This window comes from Oncorhynchus masou, chromosome 1 (genome assembly GCF_036934945.1).
Source record: "Oncorhynchus masou masou isolate Uvic2021 chromosome 1, UVic_Omas_1.1, whole genome shotgun sequence".
Classification (NCBI taxonomy): domain Eukaryota; kingdom Metazoa; phylum Chordata; class Actinopteri; order Salmoniformes; family Salmonidae; genus Oncorhynchus; species Oncorhynchus masou.
In genome coordinates this window covers 18,954,918-18,981,587 of record NC_088212.1, presented here as the reverse complement: position 1 = coordinate 18,981,587, position 26,670 = coordinate 18,954,918, and the positions used below count along the sequence as shown (strand labels likewise).

Genomic DNA, 26,670 nt, shown 5'->3' with positions numbered 1-26,670 from the left:
ACACGGGGGACCCTCAGGGGTGCGTGCTCAGCTGACCTCCTGTACTCTCATGACCGCATGGCCAGGCACGACTTCAACACCATCATTAAGTTTGCCGATGACACAATAGTGGTAAGCCTGATCACCCAAGTCATAGACCGATTTCTCTGCTACCGCACGGCAAGTGGTACCAGAGCACCAAGTTTAGGTCCAAAAGGCTTCTACCCTTAACAGCTTCTACCCCCAAACCATAAGACTCCTGAACAGCTAATCAATAATCAAATGACTACCCAGACTATCTGCAAATCCCCCCCCCCCCCCTATTTTACCCAGCTGCTACTCTCTGTTTATTATCTATGCTTAGTCACTTTAACTCTGCCTACACGTACAGTACATATTACCTCAATTACCTTGACTAACCAGAGCCCCCGCACATTGATTGACTCTGTACCGGTACCCCCTGTATATAGCCTCACTACTGTTATTTGTTACTTTTATTTCTTATTTTTAGTTATCTATTTTTTACTTAACATTTATTTTTCTTACAACTGCATTGTTGGTTAAGGGTTTGTAAGTAAAGCATTTCACCCTAAGGTTGTTGTATTCGGCGCATGTGACAAAAACAATTTGATTTGAATTTACCATGATAGATTACGGTTTTGATCCTCTCGAACATGGCAAATCCTGGTAAATATTCTACTTTGGTTTGAAGAAGTGTTTCAGTGTATTAAGAATAATACATTTTATAAACTTTAGAGAAAATAAGCAAAATGGGCCATTGCACCATTTTAACCAATTCTGTCAACTAATTTAGTAATGAATGATGAGACAAAATGCAGGGTAAACTAAAAGGGAAAATTATTAAATTGTTGGTGCGCACAGTCCCTACCTGTATTGACGTCATCAATTGTTTGCTGGTCCGGAAGCAGGTGATTCTTGGGGCTGGTGCTCGTCGAATTCCGAAGTCTGTTGGGGGGTTCTATGGTAAATATGACTGAACAATGTTGTTTTAAAATACATTTTCGGAATAGAAAACAATTGAATCAATGATCACTAATTGGTGAAATGTCGACGTACGTTTCGGTTTGGCCTAAGTTAGCTAGCTAACGTTTAGCCGTCTTGGTTCATGTCTCCTAGCTAGCTAACGTTAGCTAGCTAACCGGAACTCTTAGCAAACGTTACGTCTGCTTTAGCGCAATAATGTAGGCGAGCATACCGTTACTCCAAATACCTTATTGTTTATTTTGGACTGTACCACTAGTATGCACTCTTATGTAATACTAGGGATATTGTGTTTACATAACTCGGGCTGACAGGAGGATTTTTGAACAGGGCCTGCATTAACTTATCATAAACCCCGGGGCTTTGTTTTTTTTTATGCCGACGACAACGACTCAGTCAGGGTTTCAACTTAATCTTGAGAGTTAGAATAGTAGGGTACACAAGGTGCAATTACGATTTTTTTTGTGTGCATCAGCCGTTTATCTTATGTCAGTCACTTAATTAGCCATGTCAACTAACAATTTTTAGATTGGTAAATTAGTCTAGCCGGCTATCCAAACTTGTAGTAATGGCAGAATACTGACTGTTCTCAGGGGCCCTGACCTCCATTGATTTTGTTAGTCACTCTCACTCAGATCATTAACATGGCATAAGCAATGGCAAAATGTGAATAATAGCAGGTAATTAGCTTCAAAACGGCAAAAATTATTCTGCCCTATAGCAACATTTTTATAATTGCAGGACATTAACTTTCTCTGCTGTCAAGAGGGGGGTGAAAAGTGTTTTGCTCACGCGGTGGGGTGCCCAACCAAATCTTGCATATGGCCCCCAAGAGGCTAGGGCTGGCCCAGAATCAGTTACCCAACCAAGACAGGGACCCCTAGTTACCCACATGAGCCCCCTACCTCCTCTCCTCCTCCCATCTGATGATTACCAGAACGGGCTCATGAGGCCACCTGTGGTTGGTGGTGAGAAGGAGTTACAGTTCACAGTAATCTATTGTTATGTAAATTCCAACTGAAAAGTACCAGTGGCCTGGCTTTGGCCGCAAGTGAGAGCGGGTCTGCCGAAGCCATGGCGCCCGGCCCGCATAGATGAAAACAGACAAGTCTTACATTGAGCTAAGCAGAAAATCGACACCTTTGCAGCCTGAAGGGAGAATGTTTTATGTCTGAACCGGTCCACCGGGGTACAATAGATTCCCTTTGGACGGTAAGATTAAACGACTCAATATCGCCTTCAGCCGGCCTTTGGGCTAGTTCAGACCAAGCATTTGGGCACTTAACAGTCCCCTGTGAAGAAAATACCTTAATCAATAAACGCTAACGGTAGTTAGCGTATATGAATGGGTTACGTCTAGTTATGCTTTAGTTAGAGCACTGTAAAGGATATCATGGGCGTTTTGAAGAATATAAAGTGCTGGTTTTGTCAATCTTTGTCTGTGTGAACTCACCAGAACAAAAGTTAACTGTCATTCGGGGTGTGTAAGTGGCAGGGCAACTAACTGGGCAAGACAAGTCATAGTTGTAAGAATTGATAATCATATTGGCCCTACCGATCTAGCTAGCTAATCCTTTCCAATCCCAAATACTTAAGGGCAATTTAGAGTTAAAAGCTTGGTGTCAATGTGGGATTGAATGGACTAGTTTTCCAAAGCTGACCTGTCCATGTGGCTCATTGTCCTGTTTGCCATCTTGACACCTGACTTGGGGTTGTTTTGTGCCCCCGTCACAGGAAGAGATGTCAGGAGAGAGCGTGGTGAGCTCGGCAGTGCCGGCGGCTACAACCCGGACCACCTCCTTCAAGGGCTCCAGTCCCAGCTCCAAGTATGTGAAGCTAAACGTGGGCGGGGCGCTTTACTACACCACCATGCAGACCCTCACCAAGCAGGACACCATGCTCAAGGCCATGTTCAGCGGCAGGATGGAAGTCCTCACAGACAGTGAAGGTACTGTATCTGTCAGACCTCCATGGCACCACTCATTTTAGATACGTTTGGCGGGAGTGTCTGAGTGAGGAGTCTTTAACACCTCTATTATTACACCTGTATTTTTCTATCCTGGTCCGAGGTCTATTTGTACTGTCTTGCCAACTCCTAAATGGTCATTGTCAAGAGTCATAAGTAGAGCTGTTGCTGTGACCACACCAGCGGTCACGAGTCATGAAGGCAGTCAAATTCCACTTGATCGGTTAGTCACGGTAATTAGGCTTCTCCAAGCTCTGATGCCGCTGGTGATCCTTAGTAGCATACCAAACTTGCTAACTGCCTGGTACTCAGCACTCTATTGTCCCTCTAATCACTTTGACATCAATGCAAATGTATTCGAAAATCAAATTAAACACTTAATGAGAACCCATGAGCTCATATTGCGCAACATTTCTATAGGCTATGCAATTGTACAACAAAACACAGTGATAGCCTCTAATCAAAGAGGGAGGATCCGATCAGCTTTCTATAGGCTAGGCCTACTATATTTATTTCTCAACTTTTATTTCTCAACCTAATATTAAGCACATTGTTTATCTTTACAACAGGAGTATAGCCTACCTGGTTGGCATGAAAATGAACCACTGGAAAAGCTTCCTCAATTTGTTATTTAAGTGCATAGATGACATCTATTTTTTCCTGCTGCCCCTGTTTTGAGACAGGTGCATGATAATGGTCCATTCTAAATCCAAACACATTTCTTACATATTATTTAGTATATGTAAATCAAGAATAGTCTGATGGGTGACAATATTAGCCTATCACTTGAGTTATATATCATCACAGAATAAGGAACGGCCTTTTTTTGCGACTTTCTAATCATAGTCACACACCTCATGTAGTCTAGCCCATAGGCCTATATGTTTTGATAAGGTTTGTATCACATCTAAAGTGGCCAAATAACTTCTTAAAATTAAGCACATTAATCCGCTTTACAAGGAGTGTAGAGGCTAGCTGGCATACATAAGCAGCGCATGAGTTTTAAGTTTGGGGGAAGATCATTTTCACCATAAAAATGCATCTTTATAATAAAAGCATTACATGCATAATTGCAGGGTGCATTACAGCCACCAAAGGGATGCCACCGTGAAATTCGAGGCATTATCAAGTGCTTGTCAAATTGTGAATGAGAGACTAATGAAGTGTGTACAGCTTGCACAAAAAGGTGAGCTCATGCTTTAAGTATTAAAAATCAAAACATATTGCCCAACATTTGTATCATAACTAAAGTTACATAAATAACTCTAAATTAAGCACATAGGACTACCTGTTTCTTTGTTAACCGCTCAACACAGAATAGCCGCATGTGCACACTCCCTCAAATCTTTTGGAGAAACATTTTATTTTCTGAAATTTTATTCAGCTTTATTGAATTGTATTTTTCAATCTATAAAATAAATGCCATGGAATTCTAGGCAAATCTTCTGTTCTTCTGAAATAGACTACATTTTCTTCATATCATGCTTCTTTAGACCTGTCTAAAATAAGCAATGGATTCATTGTGAAGGTGTAGTCTATATTACATGGATTTATTAGAGTGGAAGCCAGGAGATGCTAAATGTGTTTGTTAATTAACAGTGAATTACCGTGAGACCGACAGTTATTTGCTTGACAATCACCGGCTGACAAAATTCTGTCACGGCCACAGCCCTAGTCACGAGCATGACAACGAGCTTAGGAGTTACACACAGTATAAACAGAACTGGGATCAGCCTAGTATTTTGTTAGCGGTCTAAAAATGAAAATGGCCATTAAGTTGATCTGGTGGTTGTCTCTGTCCAGGCTGGATCCTGATTGACCGGTGTGGGAAACACTTTGGGACGATTCTGAACTACCTTAGAGACGGGGCCGTGCCACTCCCAGAGAGTCGTCGGGAGACTGAGGAGCTGATGGCTGAGGCCAAATACTATCTGGTCCAGGGCCTGGCTGATGAGTGTCAGGCTGCCCTGCAGGTACCGTCACCCTCGGGACTGCTTGTTTCTCCTCTCACTCTTTAGCCCTTTTCACACTACTGAGCTGAGCCAAACTGCAGTGCACAGGCTTGATTATGCATCGACCATAGTTGCTTGAACCGTGCTGGAAAGGACATGTCTAAAGGAAAATATCAGAGCCAATACTGTTTGGGTTGGCACAATGGTGTGAAATGATCAATCTCATCCCCCACCCCCCGCTCTACCTCTCACTGCCTCTACATTCTACACATACACCGTTACGGGCCCAGCCAACTCACTCAATCTGCATCTATTTGTTAGAGGGCTTATGTTAAAAATCATCCATTCTAGCTAAAATCTGTCTTTACCATTCAAGTATTTTTTAAATCTTTATTGGTGTTCTAGAACAAAGAGTCATACGAGCCGTTCTGTAAAGTTCCTCTGGTGACATCTTTGAAGGAAGAACAGAGACTCATCGCCACCTCTAATAAGGTATTGTTGACCGAGTCACGCATCAGGGTGAAGGACACACCCAGTATTTACTTTAGCTCTAGTCTCACGTATTCAATTCTGACTGACGTTTTCTTGTTGTTTTGGGTCTACATAGCCCACTGTCAAACTCTTATACAACAGAAGCAACAACAAATACTCCTACACCAGGTGAGAGATTCTTCCATCTATTAAAGACGTGTAAATGATGAATGTAAAGTGAAAAATGTATGGTTTAAGTGCAGCCCACATCCCAGGCTAACTACATTGTAGCCAGTTTCCAGATCTCACAACGCCTGGATAAGTGTTTAACATCACCTAACCACATCATATGATATAGCAATCTGATGTCCGACTGCATAGTCAATGACGTGGCACACAATAGGTGGTTACTGTGCGACAGCAATTACGTGGCTGCAGTCTAGTTGGCGTGGAACGCAACCTCTTATCACTAACCAGGCTTCCTCATCCTTCCCTCCATGCAGTAACTCTGACGACAACATGCTGAAGAACATTGAGCTGTTTGACAAGCTGTCGCTGCGCTTCAACAACCGTGTGCTCTTCATCAAGGATGTGATCGGCGACGAGATCTGCTGCTGGTCCTTCTACGGCCAGGGACGCAAGATCGCTGAGGTGTGCTGCACCTCAATCGTCTATGCCACAGAGAAGAAGCAGACCAAGGTAATGCAAAATAAAATAAAAGTCTCACTGCGATGGCATATAGTATGATGTCACCTTAAAATATTTTATTGAACACAGACTCAGCAACTACATGTCTCTGGCTTTGAAGGTAGAACACCTCTAGTAAACTACCCCCATTTGGGAGTTTGTTGTTGCTAGCCTGCTGTTAGATTACTGTAGAAAAGTATACTTTAATTTACCATTGGGACATTTTCTTTGCTACAAAGTAGAGGCATTCTTGGCATTCAGATAACAATGACCAGGCAGACCTAAATACATAAACCCCTTCCCCTCCAGGTGGAATTCCCTGAGGCACGAATCTACGAGGAGACCCTCAACATCTTGCTGTATGAGTCCCAGGATGGGAGGGGTCCTGACAACGCTCTGCTGGAGGCTACAGGGGGTGCCGCTGGCCGCTCGCACCACCTGGACGAGGACGAGGAGCGCATTGACAGGGTCCGTAGGATCCACGTCAAGCGGCCCGATGATCGCACACACCACCACCAGTAACCCCTGACTGACCCCCCCCCCTCCTTGACCATCCAAAGCCCAGCCCATCCCTGGATGTCTGATCCTGGACTCTCAGTGGACCATGTGTGTGCCTTACTTCCAACACCCAGCGCCTCGCTCTCTCTTCTTCCCCCACTTTTACTCTCACCAGTCCCCCACAGCGGGAGCCCACCGCTGAGGAGAGACGAGTGGAGACTGTGTGTAGTGGTGAAGTTGTTTCATGTAGACCATCTTGTTTTGTGTAGTACTCTGAGGAAGAATGCCTGAGTCATCCAACATTTTGGGGTGTTTAGTGTCTGAGGTAGGTGGATGCCGAGTTAGGTGATTGGATTTTCTACTATGTGAATTGGATTATGAATGGGACGTCAATGGAATGGAATTGTGCCAGTGGTTATACTGGAGACAATTAAAATGTCAGCATCATGCATTTTTCTTTGGTGCAGCAAGAAGAACAAGAATCATTACGCCTGTCTGAAGTGTATGGAGACACTATAATGGCAGTCAATCAGGTGTTCTACAAAAACAGTCCACCAGGGGGCATTATTGAATCAAACAGAGACAGGCAGCGATGCTATCAATATTCAATTAAATCGTTGCATCTTCCTTTTGCCCCATTCTGTGAATATCGGTTGAATCAAAATATCATACAATCAGGTACTTCCACAGTCCCACAGCCTCTTTTTTTTTAGGAATAGGTTTTCCCATTTAACGCAATGTCCCTTCATGCCCTGTAAGTGATTGCTTAAAAGGAGACAACTTGAGCTGTGGGGTGAAGTGTTATCTGGGCTGAAAGAGCTCCAAGGCTGAAATTAATGTCTGAAACCAGAGCTCAACTCAAGGAGGGCTTTTAACAGGCAGAGAAATTAGACCTGTTAACCGTACATCTACACACTGTGTCCCCTTTTAACAAACAGTGCTTGTAGATTCATCTGTACAATTGTACAACAAAATGTTTTACATATATTTATAGATACCTTATCACAAATAAAAACATTCTACAAGAATGTTTGAGTTTACTCTTGTATTTGAAGTGTAAAATGATGGTACATATTTTACAAAATGATGGTACATTCTTGCAAAATCAATCAGTGATTCCTATACAAGATGGTTTGATATAGTGCAAATAAATGTAACTGACTATTTTAGAGAGCAATGCATCCTGCTCTCAGTCAACAGTGCAGTAATGTTTGTTTACAACTGGAAAAACTAAACCAGCATACACATGCCTCCCTTAGCTTTGAATTCACAAAAGATCCTTATAGGTTTGTGCTGTTTTGGTCCCTTAAATGAACACTTGTCTCCAGTCAATTCTCTTAGACAGGATGGGTGCATAAGGGGGATTTATTTTCTTATGAGCTCTGCCTAGAGAATGTCATTAAATACATTGAGCCACTGGTTCAATGGTTTGTAGCTTTCATGGTTTCCTGAAAACAACTGCTGTAGTTCTGTTTTAGGGTAAATCTCTATAAAACTCAGTCTGATTCCATATCTGTTTGTGGTGTCTTGCCAACTGGCTATTGAGTTAAATATATGCACAACACAAACATATCTGGAATCAGGCTATACAGAAGCAGAATTCTAGGTCTAATCCAGATGTTGTCCACAGGTTCTAATGTGCCTGGTCAGTCTCCTGAGACCTTATTCGTTCTCTCCTTAGTGTGTCTATCTGCTGGGCACTGAGCAGTTCACCGAGCCTTGGTCCGAGTGGATACCTAGAGTGACAAATATGTTATTTGTTCAGATTGCACATATTGATCACCTGCGTCAAGTTCATTAGGGAACATAACAGAAACCATTTGCAAATAAATGGGATTTGTATTGGACACCCATGTAATCCCTCTCTTTCAGACTCCACATTTTTTTTTTAAATGGTTGATTATGTCCATAACAAGGTAGTGCATGCCTGTCAGACCACCACACAATCACTGTATCTTACTCCAAACATTTGTTAAAGGCCCAGTGCAGTCAAACATGTTGTGTTTTATATGTACTTCCACACTATGAGATTGGAATAGTACTGTGGAAAGGTTGATAATGCCCTTTTAGTGTAAAAGTTGTTTGAAAATTTCAGCCTGTTTGGGTGGGATGGAGTTTTGGCCTACCTGGTGTAATCACCAGGCAGTAAATTAGTTAGACCAATAAGAGTTCCAAAGCTCTCTGCCTATAACATCTAGTTTTCCCCTCCCCACTCAGACCACTCGCAGACAGTCCAAGCGAAATTCTTGCTTGAGAAATTGCTTGTTGCTTTTTTTTTTCTTTTTTTCTTTGAAAACAATCACAGTAAGGTACTTAATTGTTTCCCAGAAATTATTTGAAATTGAGATAAAAAAAACAGCTCCATTGGACCTTTAACATTTCAGACAGTATGAATGATGTGATCACAGTGGTTTCAATATTTGTTTGTCTGTTCTGTGTATAATGCCACGAGGAAGCCAAAGGAAGCATTCCACTTTGTGTGGACAATACAGGACTTGTTATTCTTCTAGCAGCTAAAGTCAGCAGAAAGCATGTGATACTAGCCAACTGTGCACAGGATCGATCCCAGATTTGAGGCAAAGGAAGTGGGCAATGGCCATAGGAGTTGGCAAGACAGCACAAGCAGGTCTGGGACCAGGCTCCTCTCAGCAGCAGCAATAGCATTACTCACCACCATGAGGTGTCCATTCTTGTCCTTGTACACCATGGACTCCTGGCCACTGCTGAAGTCCACAATACACTCTTTCCCTGCCTGTATCTGAAACGAGATGCTGAAAAACAACAGCATATTCATATTCATCCAGGACTCCATGGAAAACAGTGTTACGGAGAGGACTATCCTAGCTAAATAAATAAAGATGTGAAATAAACATAAGCCAGCTCATCTGGCTACTTGATCCATCGGACTAGAACTCCCAGAATCCATCCTGTTGTCAGCCACAGCCTCACCTGCCCTGGACCACGTTGATAGCGCTCTGCTTGTTGGCAACCACACTGAGTTTGGTCAACACTTCAAACAGGTGGTCACACTGGATGACCAGGTCCCCCTGAACATGAGGACAGGACACATTGGGTAGCATTAGAGGTGTGTCTGAAAGGGCACCATGTTCCAAGGCATGTAGTGCACTGTAGGATGGATTTCCTTCTAAACATATCCTGGTTAGAATCACTTGAAAAACAGAGGCACTACACTCACTTTACCGAGCTATTACACTATGCTGTGTGACGACAGTGTCCTCCTACCTTCTGTTTAACGTCTTCACTTGCAATATGGAAAATGATGATGCTGTCACTCAAGGTACTGACAGACACACCTGCAATGGAGTAAGCAGCACTCACACAGATCAGTCCACTTCGAAACAAACTGTATATTATATATATTACCAGTATTTTCCTAACTTACTCTTCAGTTGAATTTTCAATTAATAATCCATTGTGAAAATTTGATGCAGATGGAAATTAGGATTCGCCCCACTGAAATCAAATCTATTTTGCAAGTGAGACCAGACAAGCTCAAACCCCATGCATCAACATCCATACCATGTTGTAGGCTCACCTTTCAGAGTAGTGTACTGCACTTTCTGTTTGATCTTGGCCTCGTCCACCACATAGGCAGCCGTCTGCGTGAGGATGAGCTGCCGAGGTCGGGGTTTAAACCCATTCCTGTCATACTTCACCACTGGTACGCTATACTGAGGAGAGAGGAGGGAGAGAAAGAGAGAGAGATATAGTGTTAAGGGTTTTAAAATAAGAGAGGTTAAGGACATACTGCAATGCAAATGTCTTGATTACCTTGATGCGTTCATGGCGAATTATCTGCAGGACCTTCATATTGATGTCCTGTTCACCTGAAAATATAACATAGTGCAAAAGATGGCATTTGATCCTTAAACACGAGTGTGAGTAAGATGCCACATGTAATTAGCAGATATCTGCTACTATATACTGACTGATCCTGGTGTCCACAAAGGGTTTGGAGACACTCTGAGGGTAGCTGTCCTTCTTGTCCTTGAAGATACCACTGGTGATCCCCTTGAGTTGAAGCTGGGAGGGTGAGACAAGAAATGAACATCACCAACATAGATCTAGCTAAAGAATTCAGATTTATAGGATCTTTGTGATCACAAATATGTTACACAGCATCGGCTATACAGGGCACTAAAAAGGTAGGTTATACAACACAACTATGTTGTCTACTATGTCCATGATGTAAGTCTGTCACACCCTGATCTGTCTCACCTGTCTTTGTGATTGTCTCCACCCCTCTCCATGTGTCACCCATCTTTTCCATTATCACCTGTGTATTTATACCTGTGTCCTCTGTCTGTTGCCAGTTAATTTTGTTCATCAAACCTACCAGAGGTTTTCCCCTTGCGCCTGTATTGTCTATAGTTCCTGTTTTCTAGTTTTGACCTTTCTGCCTGCCCTGAGCCTGCCTGCCCTGAGCCTGCCAGCCCTGAGCCTGCCTGCCGTCCTGTACCTTTGCCCCACTACTCTGGATGCCTGAGCTGAGCTTGCCTGTCATCCGGTACCTGTGCCCCACTACTCTGGTTTACCGACCTCCGCCTGACCTGACCCTGAGCCTGCCTGCCGTCCTGTACCTTTGCCTGCCCGTGCTCGATTTAATATACTTTTGTTACTACGACAATGTCTGCACCTGGATCTGACCTTCAATTCTGATAAACTCATGATTTAAAAGGGACAATTCTGGAGTAGTTCTGACCTTACCTGTGCTTTCTGTTGTGCAGTGATCCCTCTGACATACCTCGTCACCATGACACGCATGTGGAGCTGACGCAGGATCGCTGAGGCCTGTACAAGAAGAGCAAGCACAGTCCAACAGACGTTTCACTGAGCTTCCCCTTTAACACCAAAATAGCTGTCCTCAATTCAATGTAATTGAATTACAATGTGAATAAATACCTCAGTCAATACAGGTGGAGGGGTTAGCCAGCTGATTTTATCCAGAACTGTTTTTGGGAGATTGTCTTTCAGCCTGTTGAGGTAGTTCTGTCTGACAAAGGCCAGGTATTCAGAGTTATCAGTAGTCTTTGCCTCCCCTCTGGTCATGTATCCTTTAATAAACCTGGAATAAAAAGGTAAATAATTGGTCATTTACAGTATTAAGAATAATACTGCCCTCTGGGAATGTGCTGAACATTATAGGCTTTAATCCACTATGGATCTGTAGTTTGTGGCAAACTTCAGAGTATAAATTTATAATATGTCATTTTGGTTGATGGATCAACATTGCAGTGCAAGAGCCTGAAGATGTGATCTTGTTCTCCCTCCTCTTACTTCTTGATGACCTTGACAGCCCATTGTCTCCTCTCTTTCTCTTTCCTGGCTTGAACTCCTCTCCAGCAAGTCTCAATCTTGGTGGCTAAAGAACACATTACACAACAGGTATCAAATCAAGATGGAGAAAAATGTGAATTTATTGAATATCTGTAGAGGTTTGCATGGCCAGTGACATAAATATATACTGTATCTTGCCTACAATGTTTCTGCTCTCCAAAAAGACACACTGTTTATCCTGTCATGTTACACACATTATGATATATAATATATCTATGCCATTCAGCAGATGATTTTATCCAAAGCGACTTAGACATGCATCCAAACATTTGTCTACATACAGTGCCTATGGAAAGTATTCAGACCCCTTGACCTTTTCCACATTTTCTTACATTACAGCTTTATTCTACTAAATAGTTGTTTTCCTCAATCTACACACAATAACCCATAATGACAAAGCAAAAACAGGTTAAGACATGTTATGTAATTTCTAAGAAATAAACCAACTGAAATATGATTTTCATATAAGTATTTAGACCCTTTACTCAGTACTTTGTTGAAGCACCTTTGGCAGCGATTACAGCATTGAGTCTTCCTGGGTATGACGCTACAAACTTGGCACACCTATATTTGAGGAGTTTCTCCAATTCTTCATTGTCATTGTCTTGTTGGAAGGGGAACCTTCACCCCAGTCTGAGGTCCCGAGTGCTCTGGAGCAGGTTTTCATCAAATATCTTTCTAGTGGAGTGAAGAAGGTGGAAAGTTAAGTTCCTTGGCATACACCACTGACAAACTGAAATGGTCCACCCACACAGACAGAGTGGTGAAGAAGGCGCGACAGCTCCTCGAACTTCAGGATGCTTAAGAAATTTGGCTTGTCACCTAAAACACTCACAAACTTTTACAGATGCACAATCGAGAGCATCCTGTCGGGCTGTATCACCGCCTGGTACGACAACTGTTCTGCCCACAACCGCAATACTCTCCAGAGGGTAGTGCGTTCTGCACAACGCATCACCGGGGGCAAACTACCTGCCCTCCAGGACACCTACAGCACCTGATGTCACAGGAAGGATGAAAAGATCATCAAGGACAACAACCACCCGAGCCACTGCCTGTTCACCCCGCTACGATCCAGAAGGCGAGGTCAGTACAGGTGCATCAAAGCTGGGACCGAGAGACTGAAAAACAGCTTCTATCTCAAGGCCATCAGACTGTTCAACAGCCATCACTAACATAGAGTGGATGCTGCCAACATACAGGCTCAAATCTCTGGCCACTTTAATACATTTAATAAATGGATTTAATAAAGGTATCACTGGTCACTTTAAATAACGGCACTTTAATAATGTCGAAATATCCTACATTTCTCATCTCATATGCATATACTATATTCTATACCATCTACTGCATCTTGCCTATGCCGCACGGCCATTGCTCATCCATAACTTTATATGTATATATTCTTATTCATCCCTTCACAATTGTGTGTATAAGGTAGTTGTTGTGAATTTGATAGATTTCTTGCTAGATATTACTGCACTGTCAGAACTAGAAGCACAAGCATTCCGCTACACTGATAACCATGTGTATGTGACCAATGAAATGTGATTTGATTTGACTTGATTATACTTTGCTCCGTTAATCTTTCCTTAGATCTTGACTAGTCTCCCAGTCCCTGTCACTGAAAAACATCCCTACAGCAAGATGCTGCCACCACCATGCTTCACCGTAGGGATGGTGCCAGATGTGACGCTTGGCATTCAGGCCAAAAACTTCAATCTTGGTTTCATCAGACCAGATAATCTTGCTTCTCATGGTCGGAGAGTCTTTTGGTGCCTTTTGGCAAACTCCAAGCGGGCTGTCGTGCCTTTTACTGAGGAGTGGCTTCCATCTGGCCACTCTACCTTAAAAGGCCTGATTGGTGGAGTGCTGCAGAGATGGTTGCCCTTCTGGAAGGTTCTCCCAACTCCACAGAGGAAATCTAGAGCTCTATCAGTGTGACCATCGGTTTCTTGGTCACTCCCCTGACCAAGGCCCTTCTCCCCCGATTGTTCAGTTTGGCTGGGAAGCCAGCTCTAGGAAGAGTCTTGGTGGTTCCAAACTTCTTCCATTTAAGAATGATGGAGGCCACTGTGTTCTTGGGGACCTTCAATGCTGTAGACATTTTTTGGTACTCTTCTCCAGATCTGTGCCTCGACACAGTCCTGTCTCGGAGCTCGACGGACAATTTACAATTCCTTCGACCTCATGGCTTGGTTTTTGCTCTGACATGCACTGTCACATGTGGGATCTTATATAGACAGGTGTGTGCCTTTCCAAATCATGTCCAATCAATTGAATTTACCACAGGTGGACTCCAAGTTGTAGAAACATCTCAAGGATGATCAATGGAAACAGGATGCACCGGAGTTCAATTTCAAGTCTCAAAGCAAAGGGTAACTATTATTATTTTTTAGTTTTATACATTTACAGAAAATTCTAAAAACTTGTTTTCGCTTTGTCATTATGGGGTATTGTGTGTAGATTGCTTAGGATTTTTATGTATTTAATACGTTTTAGAATAAGGCTGTAACGTAAAAAAATGTGTGAAAAAGTCAAGGGGTCTGAACACTTTCTGAAGGCACTGTATCAGTGGTCCTGGAAATCGAACCCACTATCCTGGTGTTGCAAGTGCCATGCTCTTCCAACTGAGCTACAGAGGACCACATCCATGTAGCTTTGCTGTCACTTACCAGCTTCTTTCTGTCTTCTGAATTCTCCTTTTTGCCGGTATCCCTTGTACTGGGCCTGAATCCTTGATGCTGTAATATCCATTAATAATATTGAAATCTCTATGCAAATAAATAAAATCTCTTGATTTCTCTTAGCTTTCATGCCCTTACCAAGTTTATGTTTGCAGACCTCGAAGGCATCTTCTGTGGCAAAAAGTGTCCTGGGGTGGCGGATAAATATCTTGGTTCTAGAGGGAAATTGAAAAGTAACAGAGATTTGTAAGAACCAATCAAGTGGAGGAGAAATTAGTTGCCCAAACTGCTCTCACCTGCCCATTTTGTACTCATCTGGCAGGTATCCCAGGTGCTTCACCAGCACTTCCACTCCTTCTGCAGCCACTCCTCTCCAATGGGGCCAGGTGGCTGGGCATAGGGGCTTGTATCTGGAGGTGGATCACACATCACCTCATTGTCCTAGATGTACAGTATTTGGAATGCCTGTAATGCCTGTGCTTGTTTGTGTTAAAATGCAACACAACGATCCCCAAGGGGACAGAATAAAGAAATGAATTAATTATTTGATATCAACAGCTCAAGTAAAGGCAAAATCTCTCAAAGATTCTAGTCGAATCATTTGCCGATGAAGCCTAATGTTATAAGGAAAATATTGTTTCTACAAAGTAATCAATGTGGTCTACTAAAGCAACAAGTTCTGTTGGCCTACCTCTGCAGAAACAACTCGTAGCGGCGTCGGTATGCAAAACCTGCCCGTCTGACCCTAAGGTGTTCCATCAGCCCCAGGTACTTCACTTGGTGCCGAACCAGCACGTCGTCAAAACGACCTGTAGCATGTGTTTGTGTACGTGCCAAAAAAAAGAGGGGGAGAAAAAGACACAAAGGGGAAAAAGAGAGAGAGAGAATGAAGGAGAAATTGCTTCATAAAACACAGTTGACAGATTGAAGTTTGGAAGTACCACCAGCTGGTGATGATATTATGCACGTGGTGGAGGTCAGAGGGTCTCTCACCTGGCTGTTTGGACTCGTTGGATTTGAGGCAGCGCACATACCAGGGCTCCTTAGACATGAGGATGTCTGTCAGTCCCAGCAGACTGCTCTTAAACTGGCTAGCAACCTACAGAGAAACAGGCCTGGGATCAGTTGTAGAGTCCCCCAACAGTTTATCTGTCAAATACACATGGATAATGGACCACAACAGGCTGCCAGTGACAGAGGTAAATGACGATCAAATGCTGCATAAGGGGACAATAAATAATCCAATATAAACACAGAGACATCTATTACTTTTCTCAGTTGTCCGTCATTCTGAAAACGGTGTGTTCCTATCCAGCTATACTGTACAATATGTTATACTGTTGAGGCAGTGTACAAGTAAAAACAAAACTGTCATTGTGACTTCAGGGGGACAGAGGGAAAAGTGGTGGGGAAAACTTGGTGAGCTCTCACCGTCTCTGGTCGCCGCCTGCTATCTGACTCTGTGGAAGCAAAGCACTCTCTGACTATGGCATTTTTTGACTGCCGCATCACCTGTGTACAGACATACACACACATACACACACACACACACACAGTGGATACTCAAAACCAATTGGGCAAATTCACTGCATTCCCCTCCTCTTGTATTATTTACAGAACTTCAACAGGAGTAAATAATTAAGGAACCAATTGAAAAGAGTCCCATTCTCTACCCCCCCCCCCCCTTCCTTCCTTCCTCCCCTCCTTCCTTCCTCCCCTGTCTCACATAATCCATCAGTAGAAACCTGCAGACTTACATCTTTGATGTTTCTGTATAACATGTCATTGTTTTTGTCGATGAACCCTGGGATGACACAAAAAACAACATGCGAGAAAGAGTGGTGAGTGAGAAGGGACATGTGAGAGTGGCAGTGAAATCTACTAGTAGGACATGTAGGGACATTGAGGAGCAGGGTAATGCCACCATTGGGCCTGAGACCATGGGATACCTTACCCACAACGCCATAGGTGACCTCCCCAGCATAATGCAGAAGGCGAAAGTCGCCCCGATCCAGCGTCTTACGTATCTTCTTATCAGACAACTTGTGCCTGCAGTCAATGGGACAGAGAGAGAGAGAGAGAGAGAAGATATATGAAGAGTGAGAGGCAAATAAAGATAGAGCCTTTTTACTGTGTCGACTCACAGGTTGGAAATAGGACAAGAGGTCCATCCAGGGCCGGCTTCAGGCATAAGTGACAAACGGTTGCTTAGGGCCCTAGGATGCTAGAGGGCCCCAGACCCACAGAAATAATATACTGCATATACAGTTGAAGTCGGAAGCTTACATACACCTTAGCCAAATACAGTGGGGCAAAACAAGTATTTAGTCAGCGACCAATTGTGCAAGTTCTCCCACTTAAAAAGATGTGAGAGGCCTGTAATTTTCATCATAGGTACACTTCAACTATGACAGACAAAATGAGAAAAAAAATCCAGAAAATCACATTTTTTATGAATTTATTTAAACATTTAAACTCAGTTTTTCTGACATTCAATCCTAGTAAAAATGCCCTATTTTAGGCCAGTTAGATCACCACTTTATTTTAAGAATGTGCAATGTCAGAATAATAGTAGAGGGAATGATTTATTGCAGCTTTTATTTCTTTCATCACATTCCCAGTGGGTCAGAGTTTACATACACTCAATTAGTATTTCCTTTAAATTGTTTAACTTGGGTCAAATGTTTCGGGCAGCCTTCCACAAGCTTCCAACAATAAGTTGGGTGAATTTTGGCCCATTCTTCCTGACAGAGCTGGTGTAACTGAGTCAGGTTTGTAGGCCTCCTTGCTCGCACACGCTTTATCAGATCTGCCCACAAATGTTCTGTGGGATTGAGGTCAGGGCTTTGTGATTGCCACTCCAATACCTTGACTTTGTTGTCCTTAAGCCATTTTGCCACAACTTTGGAAGTATCCTTTGGGTCATTTGCAATCAAGCTTTAACATCCTGACTGATGTCTTGAGATGTTGCTTCAATATATCCACATAATTTTCCTACTCATGATGCCATCTATTTTGTGAAGTGCACCAGTCCCTCCTGCAGCAAAGCACCCCCACAACATGATGCTGCCACCCCCGTGCTTCACGGTTGGGATAGTGTTCTTCGGCCTGCAAGCCTCCCCATTTTTCCTCCAAACATAACGATGGTCATTATGGCCAAACAGTTCTATTTTTGTTTCATCAGACCAGAGGACATTTCTCCAAAAAGTACGATCTTTGTCCCCATGTGCAGTTGCAAATCGTAGTCTGGCTTTTTTCATGGCGGTTTGGAGCAGTGGCTTCTTCCTTGCTGAGCAGCCTTTCAGGTTTCATCAATATAGGACTCATTTTACTTTGGATATAGATACTTTTGTACCTGTTTCCTCCAGCATCTTCACAAATCTTCCTTTGCTGTTGTTCTGGGATTGATTTGCACTTTTCGCACCAAAGTACGTTCATCTCTAGGAGACAGAATGTGTCTCCTTCCTGAGCAGTATGATGGCTGCGTGGTTCCATGGTGTTTATAATTGCGTACTATTGTTCGTACAAATGAACGTGGTACCTTCAGGCGTTTGGAAATTGCTTCCAAGGATGAACCCATTTTTTTCTGAGGTCTTGGCTGATTTTTTAAATTTTTTACATGATGTCAAGCAAAGAGGCACTGAGTTTGAAGGTAGGCCTTGAAATACATCCACAGGTACACCTCCAATTGACTCAAATTATGTCAATTAGTCTATCAGAAGCTTCTAAAGCCATAACAGAATTTTCTGGAATTTTCCAAGCTGTTTAAATGCACAGTCAACTTAGTGTATGTAAACTTCTGACTCACTGGAATTGTGAATTATATGTGAAATAATCTGTCTGTAAACAATTGTTGTAAAAATTACTTGTGTCATGCACAAAGTAGATGTCCTAACCGACTTGCCAAAACTATAGTTAGTTAACAAGACATTTGTGGAGTGGTTGAAAAATGAGTTTTAATGACTCCAACCTAAGTGTATGTAACCTTCCGACTTCAACTGTATATTTTGGTCTCAAGGTGCAACTTCGAAATTTGTTTGAAATTGGTTTTGTGCATCAGTCATTTTTATTTTGTTATGTCAGTCACTCAATTAGCCATGTCAGCTATGTCTTTAGATCGGTAAGTTAGTCTTGCTAGTTATCTTGGCCGAATAGTGACCGGGCACACAGGGCACGTGCCCAGGGCCCCGGACCTCTAGGGGGCCCCCAATGATTTTGTTAGTCACTCTCACTCAGATATCATTAACATGGCATACTGTAAGTCATGGCAAAATGTGAAGAATTGCAGGAAATTTGCTGTAAAACTAAAAACATTCTCTCCACCTCATGGCAAAATGGTTAGAATTTCTGGAAATAAGCTGTGAAACAGATGTATTTTTTGCACCATGGCAAAATGAGTAGAATTATATGAAATTTGTTGTGAAAATTAAAAATGTTTTCTACCCCATGGCAAAGTGTACAACTGCAGAAAACTTTAAAAGAGCAACATTTTCTATCCACCCCATGGCGAAGTGTGTGGAATTTCAGGAAATTAACTTTAAAATGAAATGTTCTCTCTCTGCCATCAAGAAGGGAGACGCCAAAATGTTTTGCCCGTGAGGTGGGGATGGTTAGGGATTTGAAGTGATAAGGGAGGTTGAAGTAACGCTGTTGTATATCCATGAGACAGGTTGCGTGGTCAACATGTACATATGCAGGACTATGGTTCGGGGAGCGAGGGAGATTGCTGAACTCACGTGATGAAATGAGGGTGACTGCCCATTTTCTCCTCAAGCTTCTCCAGAAATGTGAAGTCAGTGGCCTCTCCAGGCCTCAGGCATTCTTCATCCTGAGAAAGCAACAAGATCATCCCTTTCATTTCAGCCTATGTCCTTCCCAAGAGCAATAGGATGCATCATGTTACTAATTTACTCTATGGGTTGAGTCCTGATCAAAAGTAGTGCACTAGATAGGGAATAGGGTGCCATTTGTGTGTCCTCACCAGTACTGAAATGATGCCCCGGTGTTTCTCCTCCACTAAGTCACAGATAATCTTATTGTTGAAGAACTGGACAGGCTCCCACTGAAGACGAAAGGAAATAGGTGATGGGAAGATGTGTGAGTAACGGGAATACTACCTAAGCTAAACTCAGCATAAACACACAAGGAATTGCAGGATGCAACAGTAACTATAACACCAAAGTAATTCTATGACAAGGTACAAATGCCAATATTACACATGTTGACTAAATAGAACCGGATAGAATAGGATAGATAAATATCCGTGTGTGGAAAAATTATGTGTACCCCAATGCCCTCTGCCTCGTATTCCTCCTGCTCCGACTTCAAGGTCAGCTGGATAAAAAGCTGCTGCAGTTTCTCGTTGCAGTAGTTTATACAAAACTGCTCAAAACTGGAATGGACATACAACAGATAACAATTGATGTGCACCTTAAAATATAGCCCACCAGTTTTCTACAATTTACTGCACAACCTCGTTCCACCCAGAGCTATACAGTGCATTCGGGAAGTATTCAGACCCATTCCCCTTTTCCACATTTTGCTATGTAACAGACTTATTCTAAAATGGATTAAAGAAAAAAATGTTCTCCTCAATCTACACAAAATATCCTGTAATGACAAAGCAAAACCAGGTTTTTAGAAATTTTTGAAAATGTATAAAAAAAAAAACAGAAATACCTTAACTTAATTATTCAGACTCTTTGATAAGAGACTCGAAATTGAGCTCAGATGCATCCTGTTTCCATTGATCATCCTTGAGCTGTTTCTACAAGTTGATTGGAGTCCACCTGTGGTAAATTCAATTGATTGGACATGATTTGGAAAGACACACACCTGTCTATATAAGGTCCCACAGTTGATAGTGCATGTCAGAGCCAAAAACAAGCAATGAGGTTGAAGGAATTGTCCGTAGAGCTCCGAGACAGGATAGTGTCGAGGCACAGAACTGGAGAAGGGTACCAGAACATATCTGCAGCATTGAAGATCCCCAAGAACACAGTGGCCTCCATCATTCTTAAATGGAAGAAGTTTGGAACCACCAAGACTATTCCTAGAGCTGGCCGCCCGCCTAAACTGAGCAATCGGGGGAGAAGGGCCTTGGTCAGGGAGGTGACCAAGAACCCAATAGTCACTCTGACAGAGTTCCTTTGTGGAGATGGGGAGAACCTTCCAGAAGGACAACCATCTCTGCAGGACTCTACCAATCAAGCCTTTATGGTAGAGTGGCCAGACGGAAGCCACTTCTCAGTGAAATGGCACATGACAGACTGCTTGGAGTTTACCAAAAGGCACCTAAAGACTCTCAACAAGATTGTCTGGTCTGATGAAACCAAAATAGGCCTGAATGCCAAGCGTCACGTCCGGAGGAAACCTGGCACCATTCCTACGGTGGTGGCAGAATCATGCTGTGGGGATGTTTTTCAGCAGCAGGGACTGGGAGACTAGTCAGGATCTAGGGAAAGATGAAAGGAGCAAAGTACAGAGAGATCATTGATAAAAACCTGCTCCAGAGGGCTCAGGACCTCCGACTGGGGCGAAGGTTCAACGACCCTAAGCATACAGCCAAGACAACGCAGGAGTGGCTTTGGGACAAGTTTCGGAAGGTCCTTGAGTGGCCCAGCCAGAGCTGGGACTTGAACCCAATCTAACATCTCTGGAGAGACCTGAAAATAGCTGTGCAGTGACACTCCCCATCCAACCTGACAGAGCTTGAGAGTATCTGCAGAGAAGAGTGGGAGAAACTCCCCCAAATACAGGTGTGCCAACCTTGTAGTGTCATACCCAAGAAGACTCAAGGCTGTAATCACTGCCAAAGGTTCTTCAACAAAGTACAGAGTAGGGTCTGAATACTTATGTAAATGTCATATTTCAGTTTTTAATTTTTAATTCAATTGCAAAAATGTCTAAAACCCTGTTTTTGCTTTGTCATTACGGGGCATTGTGTGTAGATTGAAGAGGGGAAAAAATATTTAATCAATTTTAGAAAAAGGCTGTAAAGTAACAAAATGTGGAAAAAGTCAAGCGGTCTGAATACTTACCAAATGCACTGTATATATAGAGTTCGGACAACTTTTAAAACAGACGCAATGTTGATGCCATTGAGCTTTCAATTGATCCATTCATGACAAGTATTTGGATTCTACTTTTAATTCTAGAGGTTCAGTTACATAGCTTTGTTCAAAATTAAGAAATTCCATAAACTGCTATTGGTCATATTGCCCATGGGGAGCTAACATGGCTGCCATATGGAATTCTTTGATTATAATGTGTAATGTGGAAACCACAATGTATTAACTCTAAATATATGGCTCTAGTTCCACCTACCTGTTGACATAGAAAACCTCAAAGCCATATATGTCAAGGAGACCAATAACCGTCTTCCTTGACGTTTCCTGTCAAAGAAGGTTTCAGGAAACAGTGGTCAGTCACACATATCATCAGGGCTCCTGTTTCATCTTGACATGAGCTTGTCACTTACAGTATCTGCTAACCTTATTCTCCATGGAATCATTGATCTTATTGACAAGCCAGGTAAAGGTGCGTCCATAGATGGCTTTGGCCAGGGCATCTCTGGCATAGATGGCATGGTCCACTGTGAACGGGCTGAGCACCTGGATGGTGATTAAAAAAGGAAAACATTACATAATACCAAACCTGACAAGAGTATGCAAATTCACATCTGATTGAAACAGCTGAAATCATGAATGAGAAAGAGTACTGGGTTTACCACGAGTAAGTGCAGTTAATTCATAATTAATTAATTCAGTCAGTCCCCTCCTCCCTCTCTCACCTCATCTGTTTTGGCCTCAATCTTCCTGTATGTCAGCCCCTCCTGCAGTACTTGAACGTTAATTCCCAGCAACTACAGATGATCACACGCAACACAAAGTCAGCAAAGTGTAGGCAGACTGTGGTCTCCAGGGCTTTGGCATGGTGTCGTAGCAGAGTGTCCAAGGAATAACAAGGCTTACTGTTGACACCCAGCGGAGTTCTGTGTTCTTGTTCAACGTGGCGTAGCCTTTGCTGTCAGCTTCAAACTGCACATTCCCTAAGTGGAGGACGCTTGCTATGATCCCAAATAGGTGCTGAAGAGAATGCAGACATGTGAGGGTTAGGGTTAGGAATAGGGTTAGAATGGTGGCTGGCTGTGTGTAAGCAGCTCCCCTCACACACACATATACACAAAGCAAAAGTATGTGCAGCCTAGTACTGCACAGTATATTTCAGTAAGATATACAGCTCATTTGAATGTCATCACAAAAGCTGTTTCCACAAACAGTGTGACAGCAACTCACTTGTATATCTCTCTCGTCAAAGTCGATGACAGACAGGGCGTTTCTCACCGTCTTCCAGTCGTTCTTGTCATTGATCGAAGTCACATTGGCACACTCGTCCTGTTTGAGAGAGGGAGTTGCCGTTATAGAGTGGCAGTTAGCCTAGCCCTAGATAGCCAATCAATCAACCACAGTGGTTGCCCATACTTGCACCAAGTAACTGTAGTGCTGGCAGTTGCTCTCGAGGCCTAGCTGATGCAGCAGGTCTTCCTCCCCTCCCTCCACCAGCTGGTAGAAGATGTGGAAGTTCCTCTCTCCGTGGTTCTGGTGGACCACTCGGGACTTCTCCAGCAGGTAGCTCAGGATATGGCCCCCCACGGCATCCCCCTGGAGGGTAAACGTGATCAATTATCAATTAGCCTCAATTAACTGCTTACCAGACCTGGACCTGAATTCACAAATCGTCTCAGAGTAGGAGTGGTGACCTGGGAAATATAATTTCTTACCTGGATGTCAAACTGGATATCCATGTACTTTCCAAAGCGACTAGAGTTGTCATTCTTCAGTGTTTTGGCGTTGCCGAAAGCCTGTTGGGGAACACTGAGGCATTAATCAATGAGAGATTTACTACTGGGTCTTTCCACGAAATGAGTCCCTTTTGGGTAGTGTAACTTGGTGAAAAAACACTTTTCATTTCATCTAACATTGATGTTCAACTAAATTAAAAATAAATAATCTGATCTCAAGAGGTTATAAAAAAAGACTATAGTAAGTACCTATTAAGTGCCAAATAAAGTAACAGGGTTGATGATTTAATCTTAGATCAGTCATAAATCCCCTCGTGACAGGGAGAATGGAAGCTTGTTGTTTGCAACAGGGAGGGGCTATTGAATGCAAGCTTCTAAAAATTGTAATTTTAAAAATAACATTCTAGCCTGTCTATGTATAGGTAACATGGTTAATGTGTTATGCTAGAACCACACCCCAAAATGTCCATAAAGAGTAGAACCAGTTCATTCACCTGCTTTTACATAAAGAGTAGAGCCAGCTCACCTGCTTTTACACTATGGTTTGACTATTACGTGTTCAATGTTTCTTTTGGAAAAAAGTTTTTAAAAAGGAACAGTTTCACCATATTAAAACAAGAGTTCAGTTAACATAACTGGGTTGACCTTAAAATGAGGGACAGGTTTTGTTTTACCTTAAAATGAATCAATAATCACATTAAATAAATAATTATCCTCAGAAATTACTTTGTAAAAGCAACAAAATAACTACGGCTTTACAGTGATGGTGAAATCTTGGAGAAATGTTGGTTGAACTTCAGAGAAGTCACAGAGTCCTGAATTTGGGTACTTTAGCAAGTCTTTATTCATATATAGGATATTTTTTATAATTCATTTTCCATGTGGTCTATTTAAAGTGCACTTCATTTAATTTAACAGGATTTTAAAACCCAATATTCACAGTTCTTACTTAAAATATCAAAATGACTCATTTTGTGGAACGACCCTACTATGTGATCCAGGATGTGTGATAGCCTGGTCCCAGATCTATTTGTACTAAACAGCTATGATGACAATAAACATAGCACAACAAAAATAGTGAGAGAGCAGAAACAGATCTGGGCCAGATCTGACCAGATGTGTGATAATAGTGAGTGCTAAGAACAGTCCAATCAGACCTCTAGCACAGGGTTGGACACCAGCATCCGGTCCCTGACACTGTCCAGTAGGGTGGTACTGGGGCAGCTCACAGCATAGTACTGTAGGATCTTCTTGGAAGCCTCGGTCTTGCCGGCACCACTCTCCCCAGAGATGAGGATGAAGTGGTTGTTGCCCTCAGCCATCATGGTGTGGTAGGCGTTGTCCGCCAGGGCATAACTTCAGAAAAATGGATTGTGTCAAGTGATATGTACATTTTGCATTCCACAATGAATCATTTGTACACGGATGCTGGGCCAATAAGGAATGAGAATAATGAAAGAAAATCCTATATATTGTATATGCTGGTCCTGTGCTTTATTCCTGCACCCAGACAGACGTCAGACAGCGATGTTGTATAAACATTGTATAAACGTTGTACCATGTATGAGCTTATACCGTGGATTGACATCTGACCTCATGAGTGACAAACAATAGGATTTCAACATGCAGATAGACATGCACAAAAAATGATGTAACACACTCACATATGTGGTGGAAGCTCAAAAAAGTTGACGCCCATGTATATATCCATCTGTTTTTTACTGTAGATATCCAACTCCTTGTAGGGGTTCACAGACACTAGCAGAGTGCCTATATAGGTCTGCACAGGAAGAAACAACAGGTTTACAGTATATCCGTAAGTTGATAGTTCTTCAACATTCGCTAAAAATCCCAGAAAGTTGCTCATAATATATTTTTCCTTCAACTATTGCACCAAAATAGGATCTGCTCTTGGGTCTAAAATGATGGTGTCATTATATGTGATACTACATACTGTATATGTAGTATATGTAGTCATAATGTTGGTACTAAGTTAGCCACTTCCGAACTCACATAAATGAGGTCCTCACTGAAGCGTTTTTTCAGGTTGCCTAGGAAAGCAGTCTCGCTGGTATGGGTGTCCAACAGGACAAAGTCCTGGATCCCCACGCGGTCTCGGGCGGTCAGAGCCCCCTCCATGTCCAGCTGACCCTGGGCACCCTGTGCCTTATGCCCCTACAGCCAATCACACAGCAGCAATGCTTGATATGAAGGATACCTACTGTACATAAGGGCTTGAAGAAGAAAATTTGCATTTCATGAAGGTATTATGAGCTGTTTATGGTTCTTATATAGTTCCACATTTACAGACATGCATCCAAACAAAAGTGTATGGATAAATAAGAGGACTTATAGAGGCACAGAACGTTTGGCTTTGGGGGTCCGCTAATTAGACATTCATTGGAACTGAGCACACCGCTCCACCTCATGAGAATTTTGTTTTGGTTGTTTGCCTAAAACTAAGGATTTGAGTCGTTTCATGAGATAAGAAATTGATTAATATTATATCATATGTATGCCATTTGTATATGAACCATACAGCCAACATTTGACGTAAACAACTAGCAACTCCTCCATCGTGTATAAGTCAAGTTACAAAAGGCTCTTTGGTTGAACAGAAAAAAAGCACAAGTGGAGTCCCTGTTGGTTCTACTGAAACAAGGACTCTGTGGCTCTCATGGGGCTTTGGAGCAGAGCCCTCTGATTGTGTCGAGGTAGTCTACAGACAGAAGCTAATGTTGGCTACAGAGCACATAGTACGGCGGTGTTGGCCAGCAGCCCATAGGCCACCACAGCTCACACCAACCAAACACACCAACCTCACCCTGTGCAAATGGAACAGGGGAATACGAAAACAACGGCACATTTGAGAAAAGCAGAGTGGGAAAATGTTCAGTAATCTGTTTTGCATTCTCAACACCAACACTTGGACCAAAGGTTTCTTCACAGCTTTTGTAGGTTTTCTTTTTTTCTCCTTCTTTAGAAGGCAGAACTCCTTTGATTCTCAACTCTGTCTGTAAAAAAAACATTTCAAAAAGATAATCCATTGGATCTAATTGACACAAAGCCCTTAGTACCCAACCCCACCTCCCCACACACTCCCCTCCCATTCCATAGCCCTTGTTACTTCTGAGAAAGGCCAAGTGTTTTTGTCCTGTAAATACCACGGAGCAGAGACAAAAAGGAGGTTTTTAAAATGCAGTCTACAATCCATTACATATATTCCCCCAGCATATCCATTCAGTAATTATTCATTAGAAAACATTT

The 26,670-nt window shown here is 42.5% G+C and overlaps 2 protein-coding genes across 2 annotated transcripts; one reads left to right on the top strand and one right to left on the bottom strand.

Annotated features, from left to right (window-relative positions):
• Nucleotides 1-880: 880 nt before the first annotated feature.
• Nucleotides 881-8,402, top strand: kctd10 (potassium channel tetramerization domain containing 10). The gene is made up of 7 exons (XM_064953050.1): nucleotides 881-963; nucleotides 2,716-2,929; nucleotides 4,751-4,920; nucleotides 5,305-5,391; nucleotides 5,507-5,559; nucleotides 5,874-6,069; nucleotides 6,367-8,402. Exons 1-7 carry the CDS (start codon nucleotides 961-963, stop codon nucleotides 6,577-6,579), a joined length of 936 nt encoding a protein of 311 aa, XP_064809122.1. The 5' UTR covers nucleotides 881-960; the 3' UTR covers nucleotides 6,580-8,402.
• Nucleotides 8,205-25,578, bottom strand: LOC135525219 (unconventional myosin-Ih-like). The gene is made up of 31 exons (XM_064952966.1): nucleotides 25,417-25,578; nucleotides 25,068-25,183; nucleotides 24,561-24,759; nucleotides 23,383-23,463; nucleotides 23,084-23,263; nucleotides 22,898-22,996; nucleotides 22,574-22,687; nucleotides 22,393-22,464; nucleotides 22,094-22,213; nucleotides 21,927-21,994; nucleotides 19,887-19,992; nucleotides 19,582-19,662; nucleotides 19,337-19,428; nucleotides 16,555-16,649; nucleotides 16,358-16,404; nucleotides 16,032-16,112; nucleotides 15,594-15,699; nucleotides 15,292-15,409; nucleotides 14,897-15,010; nucleotides 14,739-14,815; nucleotides 14,589-14,657; nucleotides 11,854-11,938; nucleotides 11,479-11,641; nucleotides 11,284-11,367; nucleotides 10,506-10,599; nucleotides 10,348-10,403; nucleotides 10,112-10,247; nucleotides 9,799-9,869; nucleotides 9,505-9,602; nucleotides 9,227-9,326; nucleotides 8,205-8,291 (listed from the first exon to the last, which is right to left on the bottom strand). The coding sequence occupies exons 1-31, from the start codon at nucleotides 25,540-25,542 to the stop codon at nucleotides 8,265-8,267; spliced, it is 3,075 nt and encodes a 1,024-aa protein (XP_064809038.1). The 5' UTR covers nucleotides 25,543-25,578; the 3' UTR covers nucleotides 8,205-8,264.
• Nucleotides 25,579-26,670: the final 1,092 nt, after the last annotated feature.

What these genes read in the sequence shown, in the direction of transcription:
- kctd10 (XM_064953050.1), top strand. An exon ending in TCATCGCCACCTCTAATAAG is followed by an intron (nt 5,392 to 5,506) that starts GTATTGTTGACC and finishes GGGTCTACATAG; the next exon opens with CCCACTGTCAAACTCTTATA. An exon ending in CAGAGAAGAAGCAGACCAAG is followed by an intron (nt 6,070 to 6,366) that starts GTAATGCAAAAT and finishes CTTCCCCTCCAG; the next exon opens with GTGGAATTCCCTGAGGCACG.
- LOC135525219 (XM_064952966.1), bottom strand. Translation starts at nt 25,542, where the DNA reads ATGGAGGGGGCTCTGACCGCCCGAGACCGCGTGGGGATCCAGGACTTT. An exon ending in AACTCCGCTGGGTGTCAACA is followed by an intron (nt 22,465 to 22,573) that starts GTAAGCCTTGTT and finishes GATCATCTGTAG; the next exon opens with TTGCTGGGAATTAACGTTCA. An exon ending in TTCGCCATGAACGCATCAAG is followed by an intron (nt 10,248 to 10,347) that starts GTAATCAAGACA and finishes CTCTCTCCTCAG; the next exon opens with TATAGCGTACCAGTGGTGAA.